This window comes from Sorghum bicolor, chromosome 10 (assembly GCF_000003195.3).
Source record: "Sorghum bicolor cultivar BTx623 chromosome 10, Sorghum_bicolor_NCBIv3, whole genome shotgun sequence".
Lineage (NCBI taxonomy): Eukaryota > Viridiplantae > Streptophyta > Magnoliopsida > Poales > Poaceae > Sorghum > Sorghum bicolor.
The window spans coordinates 50,229,026-50,240,048 of record NC_012879.2 but is presented as its reverse complement, the minus strand read 5'-3'; the positions used below and the strand labels follow the sequence as shown (position 1 = coordinate 50,240,048).

The following is an 11,023-nucleotide window of genomic DNA, read 5'->3' as shown; positions in this document are numbered from 1 at the left end:
TCCCTTAGTCCCGGCTCGTCACCCGGGACTACAAGTGGTTTTTGACTGGGACAGTAGGCCGATCCTGTACCAGTGGAGGTAGCGTAACTCGCGCTTGTAACTCTCTTCTTACTTATTAATATAATGCCGGGCAACCCGATCTTTCAAAAAAAAAGAGAGAAATTAAAACAGAGTCAAATCACATCAAGTAAGGTATTGTTTGGTTATAGTCGTATTCACATTAATCTATATGTATTGATGTGGATTGAAGTGAAACTTTAATTAAATTTCATCCCAACCCATCACATGTGAATTTTGATCGGGCCGATAACATCCGAACAACTACGCTCTAAATCAACCCAAAACCTGGTACACTGAGCTAGCTACTGAGCTGCCACTAAGCGAAGGCAGCTTAAGCAAGAAGCAAGAGCGCTCGTGAGCCGAGCATATTTTCTTTCTTCTCCGGGCCCGACCGTATCGCGAGCTCATATCCTTTTCACCGATCCCGTGTACGTAAAAAGCCGTCACACGCTCACTCACCTGACCCTGCTAGGTCACCATCACGTACCTTCTGCCGGGCCCAACTGGTCCTCGTTTAGTTTTACTCCAAATTCAAAAAAAATTTAAGATTTCTTCTCGTATCAAATCTTATGACAAATACATGAAACATTAAATATAGATAAAAAAATAACTAACTATACAGTTTGTCTGTAATTTACTAGACGGATCTTTTGAGCTTAGTTAGTTCATAGTTAGACAATAATTATCGAATATAATTGAAAGCGCTACAATATCTAAATAAAAAAAAAACATTTTGGGTGTGCAATGCCGCGTGGGTGCTAGTGCGGCAGGGGTTAGTTGGCGTGCTGCTTCTGGCCGGCGCCGGATAGTTACGCTCACTGAAACCCTCCACTAATCCTTATTCCGATCCCCTGCCGGTGCCTGGAGTTGCAAGTTTCAACGAAACGCACTCTCTTGTCTTTGTTTGGTGCCAATCAATTTTGCCAAATGCCAAATGATGGTTGCTTCCATTACTGATGATAGTGACGTCCCTTTTGGACTGGTTCAGGGTTCAGGCCACCGCGGTGGTGGTGCTTGATACTTTGGTTTAGTCCAACACAAAGGGCCAATCCATCCTATTCCTGCAGCGTCATCATGTCCAATGGTTTTAGTTTCTTCCCCTGGCTATCTCGTAAGTACGTTGCAAGTTGTGTGCCCATCTCTTATCTACTGGGCTCTAAAGTCTAAAAGTTTATGCTATGCTTATAACCAAAAAAAAAAAAACCGGCTACACTTTTACAACGCTTTTGTTCTGCCTTTTGACACAGGAGTACCCTTTCCTTCCGAATTCACCCCAAGTGCAATGCCATTCTCCTTTTATTCTTTTGCCCCCTGACCATGCATGATACTGTATTTATGTACCCATCACGTGTGGGATGCAGCAGGATGGCCTAGCTCCTTCCTTTCTTGTGTTGTGCAACTGTGCTTGTGCTTCGGTTAAGCTCTTTTCCGTTACTTACTACGGGATTGCTCACTCAGGTGTGTAGCAGTTGTTCACCCACTTCAAAAATACGAGTATACTTTTGCCTTGACCTGAAAACACTGCAGGTGCTGCAGCTGAAAGTTTGCAGCGAACGACCTACAAATGGTTCTAGTGGTGACTGCTGCCAAAATTGATAATAGCAGAGGTAGCAAAATCCCACTTGTTGATGATGAATTGAATAGCAGGCAAAGACGGGTTGAGGTGCACGAACGTGCACTGTAGTCCCCATTCCTGCACCGTCACGTGCACGTCCATCGCGCATCTCGTCCAGGCGCGTTTACCCCTTTTTTATTTGGTGCGGACGTGACGTGGCATTATGCGGGGCCCGTGTGTCATCCAAATTAAAGCATCCACATGGAGGTGGGGCGTTTTAATTTTTTTTAGCAAAATAAGCATCGTATCAATTTCGTTTGTATTTAACAAATATTATCTAATTATAGATTAATTAGGTTTAAAAGATTCGTTTCATAAATTACAGGTAAATAGTATAATTAGTTATTATTTTTATTTATATTTAATATTTTATGTATGTGCTACAAGATTCGATGCGATATTGAAAAATTTTGTAATTTTTTTGAACTAAACAAAGCCTTGATCGTCTCGCGGTTTGCGGCATGGGTTCAAAGTTGAGTAAAAGGCAAGGAAGGCCTCCGTGGCTCCAAATGCACAATGCAAGGACGCCATTCTCACCGATATAACCAGGAATTTCCTGATTTCTTGTCCTTCCTCATGATCGATGATCCTGGCCACTCTTCGCACCTACTACCCATTTTTGTTTATACGTCCTTACATTCCACATTTCTACTACAACATGTCCATAACGGTATAAGCTAGTGCTAGTTGTAAACTGCTTTTATACCGTTAATGTCGATACTAATACTAATTTGTTCTAAGAAAAAAAACACTATTCTATAGCTGAAAATTAGTACTCAATCCATCCCAAATTATAAGACGTTTGACTTTTTAAACATAAAGTTTTGATCACTCATTTTATTCAAAATTTTATGCTAAATATCTTGTTTTGTTGTGGCTTGGTTTATTAATAAAAGTTCTTCAAGAATGATTTAAATTTAACTATATTTGTATAAATTTGTTAAATAAAATGAGTAGTCAAATTTAAAGTAAAAAAAATCAAACTGAGATGCAGGAAGTAGTTATTAGACGAACAGGGCCACACGTCGCCTAAAAAATGATTATAAAGCCGAGTCAGACCTGCCAGCCTTGTCAGCTCGGCCGAGCTTCCAGTCCCAGCAGAATCACCAGTGTTCGTGGGCCAAGATCATAAACCCATAGGAACTGGGTGGCAGAGGCCCAGCCCATTTAGCAAAAACCCCAAGGCCTTTTTCCTTTTCTCCTCCTCTCTCTCGTACGTTCCACGAGCCCACAACCCCCGGCGCTACAGTCTCAGCGCCATGGACCTTGAGCTCGAAGCCGCGGGCGGCGGCGGAACCAGGGCGGTGTCCCTTTCCGTTGACTCCCCAACGGCTGACCTGGGCCGCGGGGACCTGGGCGGCGGCACCTCCCGGGACCGCACCGTCTCGCGCCGCCACGTGTCCCTCCGCCTTCTCGGTGTCGGCGGCGGCGGGGTCGCGTTCGAGGTCGTGGGCAGGAACCCCGTCGTCGTCGTCCGCTCCGCGGACGGAGGAGACGGAGGCGGAAGCGGGACCAGCAGGGTGTTCCGCCGCGGGGAGAAGGGCGAGCTCCGCGCTGGGGACGCGCTGTCTCTGTCGCTCAAGGCGCCTGCGTTCTGGGCGGTGCGGGCGAGGGAGCGGCACGGGGACGCGGATGCGGATGTGGAACCCGCCGTGCTGGACGCCGTGGCGAGGCGGGAGAGGCGGACGAAGGAGCGGAAGGAGAGGGAGAGTGAGAGGCGAGCTGCGGAGGAGGCTATGGAGGTCACCGAAGTGGAAGAAGGGGGAGCGTTGGACTCTGATGTGGAGGGTTTCGACATCGATTTAGCAGACATAGATCCAGTAAGAGGTGAACTTCTGTTCTTCATTTCTGCATTTCCGGGAAGGGTGAAAATTTTCCACATTCCACTACAAATTTGACTTCCATTATTGCATAGTAGCTTTTTAGCAACGTTTGACTTCAAGTATGAATTGATACTGCAATCATTGTAGGTCAGATTGGAGTGCATGGCTACCAATGAATTGGGTTTCAGTTTTGCCCTCTGTGCTCTGCTTCGATTAGCTAATGATAGATTCAGAATACTTGTTGTCTGCCCTGTCAATTTCTAAACTTAGGATCATGTGGGGTGCAACAGCCAACAGTAACAGTTTGGTGTGGTTCAGGATTTTTCTTTACTCTATATCTGTTGGAAACCTGAGGAAACTCTATATTACGATAGGTACCTGAGGAATCTCTGTATTGCGATAGGCATGTGTTAGTGCTGAATGATTCATTGCTCTAAAATTTGTGATCACTTAAACTCATATGATCTGCATGGGCATCGTTGAACAAAACACAATATTTCATATGGTTAATTGAAAACTCTGGCAATGGACTACTCACTACCATCCATTGCTCTTCATTAATATCTTATTTTGAGCATTAGTAATTTTCCAGTGTGTTATATTGCCCTGTTGGTTGTTACTAGGAATAGGCATTAATGTTAAAATTGGTACCCAAATGTTTCTGGCTTCTTGTCTGAAATACATTTCTGTTTAATTGAGCGGCAATTATGTTTTTTTTTTCTGCAGAATTTGGGTTCTTGTCGATGGGCCATGAATTTGACAGCTACCCAAAGGGAAGGATTCGTGCTCCAAAGGATTGGAATTGGTTTCTAGAGGAAACAAAGAGGAGCTCTGACGATGAAGCCAGCAGCAGCAAGAGAGGTAGATCGAAAGGTCAGAGTTGGAGCAAGAAGAAAGATAGAGAAGGCCAAGATGAAGACTGGACTGGTGAGAGTGAGGATGAAAAGGAGTCCCTGGCAAGAGTTCCTAGTGTTAAGAGACCAAAGTATGCAACAAGATCTAAAGGTCCAAAAAAGCCTAGTAAGGAAAACTCAAAGGTTGGAAGTGGCAAAAGCATGGATGAAGATGAAGGGGCCGAGGATGAAGAGGATGAGCAGGATGAAACTCTGGGAGGTTTTTTAGTTAATGACGAGGATGACGAGCCTCTAGAAGAGCTGAACGATGAAGAGGAGGAATTTGATGATGAGGAAGACGATGATTGATAACCACGCCAAAAATTAATCTTCTCAGTGATGAACTGATACTGACAAGTGACAAGTAGCGTGTTTGTTCTCCATTGAACTTGTGTAAAAATGATGTGTGACATCTGTTGGGAGTGTTGTTGCTTCTGAAAAACTGACGTTTTTGTTCGCAGCTGTTAGACTGGTACATCTATCTGTTTGTTCCCTTGGCTGCCCATCTCAACGGTGACCTGAATTTTCGCTCGCATGTGCTGCCATGCTGCGACATGGGCCACGAGCCTGCATGAAAGCAATTCCGTTTCCGTTTGAGATCAGTTTTGCACTATCAAAAGCAACATCTGTCTTGATCAAGGTACGGTGTTTCTCCATGTTAGATAATTATCTGCGCGATAGTTTGTTTTCACCAGGTGTAGGTGTAAATGATACGCACATTTTCCGGCCACCAAAGAGCTTTAGTATCCGTATAAAATGTATGGAATTCAAATTCAGAGATTTAGGCCCTGTTACTCAAATTTACTATTCAAATGTACCGTATTCAAATTTAGTATCCATCCTGAATACTCAAATTTAAATATGCATGACGTCGATTATATCCGAAACCGAATCCGAATATATGAATATATTACTGTAGCTATCGGTATCCGTATTCCTACATAGGTATTGGATCTGTTTACACCTACCTAGATGGAGGTTTCATCAGGGTACTCACAATGCAGACTCTATCATAGAGTCTAAAGTTATTTATTACCTCGAACAATGTGGACTTAGAGTCTAAGGGCATGTACAACCCATAGACAGCTAATTGTCTCTAAGAGACTATAATATAATAAAGAGACAACTAAAAAGACAGGTCATACAACCCATAAACAGAGGGTCATCTCTTTAGACTTTAATGTTTTGCATGTAGCCAAGATCAATCATGAAATATCAATTTGTATACCATTGTGTGGCCTTTTGATGAAAGATGGTTCAAGAATAAATAAGATAAACATAATTAAAATTATTTTAAAACCATCAATACAATTGCAGATTATTGGCTATTTGTTTTCTCATGTGAAATCAGCACATGCAGGGACGGCAGTGAAATCAGTACACTCAAGTTACAAATATCACCACGATCAGTATAATAGAAATTTTAACAGTACAACACACTCAAGCATGATAGCACACTCAGAAATTCAACTGAACAAGAAGAACCAGACTTCATAATAGTTAATAGCACACTCAGAAATTTAAAATTACAGCAAGGTAGATCATAGCAGATAGTTTAACTGAACAAAAGGGAACAGACTTCAATAAAAAATAGAATGCCATCCAGAACATACTCAGAAGCGTAAGGTTTGCAGCTACATTTGCATAAGCCATGTTATCTGGTGTGTTTGTCTGTTGGACACATATGTATTGATACTTTCATCATTCAGGTTTCAGATAAGCACGTTTGTATTGAAACATTTGGATATTGAACGGTACTGTATTCTAGTTGTTCTTCTCAGGCATCCCCAATTTGCTGAGACTACTTTGCAGTTACAAGGCATATATAAGAACTAAGAAGCAGCAAGACAAGTGACGAATACAGAAAAACAAGTGCAAATTCAGAGGAGGACATGCGGCAACAAACGAGCACGACTTCTGCGGCGAAGATTGCAGCGGAGATGAGCACACCATCATTCAGAAAGTTTTCAGGACATTCAGAAACTTAAACTGAACAAAAAATACAGAAATATCACCACCATCCATCCAATTTAATTGAACAAAAGTTTAACTGAAACTTTAGACACCATCCAGTTTTCAGAAACTTAGCTGAACAAAAGTTTTAGGACATTCACAAACTTAATATTTCAGAACGTGTAGCAAGGTAGATGATAGATAAGCCCAAAACAACAGCTAGCAGATAGTACGTACATCAGAAAAAGGACATAGACTTCAATTCCATTCTGAGCACTCTTTAAACCATCAGGTGTAAACTATGGAAATAATAGATCTCGGAGGAAAGAAATCAATCGACCTGCTGCCGCAAAACTCCCTGACGCTAGTGGCCTCCGTCATGGCCGTGCTGGTGCCTGCCGCGCCGGCCATGGCTGCGCTCAAGGCCTCCGGCGGGGACGCTTTTGGCCACGGCCGTGGTCACCATGGACGCATCAACAGGGTTCAGCTGTCACATCTCGCCGAGGAGCAGTGCAACTCAACAACAGCCATAGCACCTTCCCGCGCATGCGAGGGCCCGGGATCCACGCAGCAACGAGTCGAGGAGGGGGCCGTACATCGCTGCTGGAGTGTCTTCTCCACCTCGGAGCACGGGACGTGCCCGTCGCCTCGCGAGACGACGCCCGTTCCGTCTCTAGGCTCGTACGGGGTGTTTTTTCGTAAAACTTGCGTCGAAGGGACGGGGTTAAGGAACCCGTTGTACATGCCCTTAAAACGCAGCACTAGGACCCGTCTACCACTACGGTGAAGCCGTGGTGAAGCACCAGCACCGCATGGTCAAGGCCTCCCTCTGACCCTCTCTGACACAACACTAGCATGCGCAACAGGCAACAACAACTTCCTACTAGACCCAGCGCCAGTGACCACACTTCCTTTTTCAAATCAAAGAGACACTCGCCCCCTCCCCTCACGGACACAGCGAGTCCGCCCCGTCCGCCGCTTTCCCTGCCCCCACAGACAGCGACGAGTCTACTCCCTGTATGCTCCCAGCCCAGTACCACAGCCCTTGAGCGCTCCCCTGTCCTCACCACGGCCCTCAAGGGTGCCGCGTGCGCCGCACCGTCGCTGGTTGAACGGGAGGGCCGACAATCTCCCATTGCAACGCCCTACGTCAGCTCCTGCTGGTCGAAGGCCTCACGTTCCTCGCGGTGTCCTGGGTCCTCGCCTTCGTCTTCGCCTTCAGCCGCGTCCACCTCTTCCTTGGTGCTGGCTGAGGTCCCCGCGCACGCCGCCGGTGATCTGGAGTCCGTGGACCGCGTCGAGGTCATCAAGCAGAACGAGCTCTTGCGTCGTCGTCATCCTCATTCAGCGCTCCAACTCCAACCAGCGGTGCGGGGTGGCTCTTGCGTCGTCATCCTCCGCCTTCTACTCGTGCGAGCTTAGACCCTGTCAGTTCATGGTGACATGAACTAGGTACCGTGGTTTCTAGCCCCGTTGCATGTGAGCTGTTTGATATATGTCCTCGCTGGGTCAACATTGATTCACACACACAAAATATAGTAGGAGAGATTAGGGGAACGCCGCAGTTAATTTGGTATGTGATCACAGTTAATTTTTTTCTCGAATACGCAAAAGGTTTGCGCATCATTGTATTAAGTAGAGAAGAGCGGTTACAAGAGCGCTTTGGCGCTGAGTACAGACAGCGAGGGGTGGGGGTGGTTTAACAGCAATAGACATGACATTCCTCGCCTCCCCCCACGAAAGAAAGCGAACTACTCGCGAATCAAACAACCAAGTGTCGGGCCCCTCCTTCAATCCAAAGGTCAGCATTGAGCCTGATGGTGTTCAGCAGCTCGCTAATGTTGGAGGATGCGTTACGGAAGCACCGAGCATTACGCTCCTTCCAAATCTCCCAGGCTACTAGCGCGAAGAGGGTGTCGGCTCCTTTCTGTCGTTCACCGTGCCAACGTAGCCTCCAACGGTCCCACCATGCAAGAAGGGTCTCGTCGCCTACTAGAGATGCGTCGGCTCCAAGGATGGAGAGTATGGTCCACCCAACCTGACGCGAGAACGAGCAAGAAGCCACGATGTGGTCAATAGTCTCTAGGTCCTGGTCGCAGAGGTAGCAACTGTCTTCGGCTTACAGTTCGTGGCGTCGCCTCCTGTCCGCGGTCCAGTGCCGACCTTTGATGGCAAGCCAAAGGAAGATCTTAACTCGAAGTGGAGCCCAAGTTTTCCATATCCTCGAGCAGCCGCGCACTGGGAGGGAGGCCGCGAGGAGAGCACGATAGGCTGATTTAGCGGAATACTGGCCGTCTGGCGTCCATCTCTAGATGAGAGAGTCCTCCCCGTCACCCAACTGGCACTGGGACACCGCATCCCACAACTTCAAGTAATCCAGGATGGCCGCGGAGGAGATCCCACCCGAAATCTGGCAAACCCACGCTCGCGCTGTGAGGCCTGCGGCGCCCGTTGTAGACTTGATGTCTCTCTGACTAACGAAGGCCATGGGAGCGGGTGTGATGTCCTTGACTGACTGTCTCTGGATCCACTTCCCAGTCCAGAAGGCTGGTGTGCGACCATTTCCGAGCACTGTGTATGTCGAGGCGCTGAAGAATGCCCGGACTTCGTTGGAGGATGCAATGGGTAGACTGGACCTCGCCCTGGCTTGATCCACCTTCTGTAGCCAAAGCCATCTTGCCTGCAGGGCGATGGAGGTGAGCCGCAGGTCCGGGATGCCCAGACCCTCCAGGTCCGTTGGTCGACAAACTGTGGGCCACGCGACCATGCACTTCCCCCTAACGGAGCTCTCTTTCCTAGTCCATAGGAACCTGCGGCAGATGCTGTTTATTTCGTCTATCGCCCAGGGTGGGAGGCCGTCAGTGATGATGGTGTAAATGGGAATGGCGGAGAGGACGGACTTGATCCAGATGAGCCTGCCGCTCCTCGCCACGAGCGGACCATGGTAACTCGGAAGTCTTCTTTCGATGACGTCTATGGTGGACTGAATCCGCGCCCTTGGGATCTTTTTTGTACTCAGCGGCAAACTGAGGTACGTGATGGGGAAGTCGGCTCGGCGGCAGCCCAACACCTCCTGCAGCTGCGGCAGGATTTCTTCCGGCATGTGGATCGGCGTGATGGAGCATTTGGCAAGGTTGGTCTGCAACCCAGATGCTTCCCCAAAAATTCTTAGTATTTCCTTGACTGCCCTCGCCTCTGCCACATCCGGGTACGTGAACATGATGACTTCGTCAGCGTACAGGCTGCAGTGGTGCCTGATCACCGGCACTGCGATGGGCTTCAGCAAATTCTCCGCTGTAGCCGTGGCGACCAGCCTGACGAACACCTCCATGGCGATTATGAATAGCATCGGTGACTCCTCTCCTATGGCTGATGGCATTGCCCGGCCGACCGTTGAGAACTATGCGCGAAGTGGCTGTGGATAGTAGCGAGGCTACCCACCGGCGCCAATGGTCGCCGAAGCCGAACGCCTGCAAGGCGTTTAGCAAGAAGGGCCATGCGACGGTGTCGAAAGCTTTAGAAATATCGAGCTTCAGCAGCGCCATGGGGGTCTTGTTTTTCCTAAGGTAGACAGCCGCCCGCTGGACGAATTTGAAGTTATCATGGATTGTCCTTCCACGGATGAAGGCGTTCTGATTCGGCGAGATCATATTTTTTAGCAAAGGAGCTAGACGTGATGCAAGGAGCTTGGACACCAGCTTCCCAAAGCTGTGTATCATCGAAATTGGCCGGTAGTCCCTAGGAGTAGCGGCGTCTGGTTTTTTGGGCAGCAGGATGATCAAGGCGTTGTTCAACCGTTTGAAGGCGCGGTTGTCTCCGAAGAGGAACGCGTTAACGGCAGCCAGGACGTCCATTTTGATATGCGCCCACGAGGATTTGTAGAACAATCCGGTAAAGCCGTCCGGCCCTGGAGCCCTATCGGAAGGCTTATCACGCACGGCCACATCAACCTCCTCCTCAGAGAAGGGCAGATCCAGAGCGGACAGGTCGGAGGGTGAGATCCCAATCGCTTGGAAGTCGATCGTGAATGAACCAGGCCCGGCTTGACCAAACACGCCTCGGAAGTGGTCGAAGATAGCCGCCTCCATTTCTTCGTGTGAAGTGCAGACCGCGCCGCTGTCATCCCTAAGGCGGCTGATCCCGTTCCTGCGTTTCCTGCCCCTGGCCAGTAAGTGGAAGTATTTTGTGTTAGCGTCCCCGTCTGCGAGGAAGCGAACTCTTGCCCTCTGGCACGCCATGGTCCGTTCCAGGGATTCGAGGCCTAGTGAAAGGTCCTAATATGGCTAGAGGGGGGGGGTGAATAGCCTATTTAAAAATTCTACAAACTCACTAGAGCAAAAGGTTAGTAAATAACAAAGCGAAGCTTTTTGCTCTAGCTCTAAAGGGGTGTTTGCAAGCCACCTACCCAGCAATTCTAGTTGCTAAGATCTCTATGCACACAAGAACTAAGTCTCTACAAGTTACACTAGAGAACTAAGCTACACAAGTCAAAGTAAGCAACTAAACTAATTACACTAGTTTGCGGTAAGTAAAGATAAGATGAGGTATTTATACCGCCGTGTAGGGGATGAACCAATCACCAATATAAACAATCAAGCACCGGGAGAATGCCAATCAAACTCAATTGAGACACTGATTTTTCTCTCGAGGTTCACATGCTTGCCGGCACGCTACGTCCC

General features: G+C 47.8%; 1 protein-coding gene across 1 annotated transcript; it reads left to right on the top strand.

Moving 5' to 3' along the window:
• LOC8076736 (protein bfr2) lies at positions 2,892-4,988 on the top strand. The gene is made up of 2 exons (XM_002438543.2): positions 2,892-3,502; positions 4,225-4,988. Exons 1-2 carry the CDS (start codon positions 2,935-2,937, stop codon positions 4,698-4,700), a joined length of 1,044 nt encoding a protein of 347 aa, XP_002438588.1. The 5' UTR covers positions 2,892-2,934; the 3' UTR covers positions 4,701-4,988.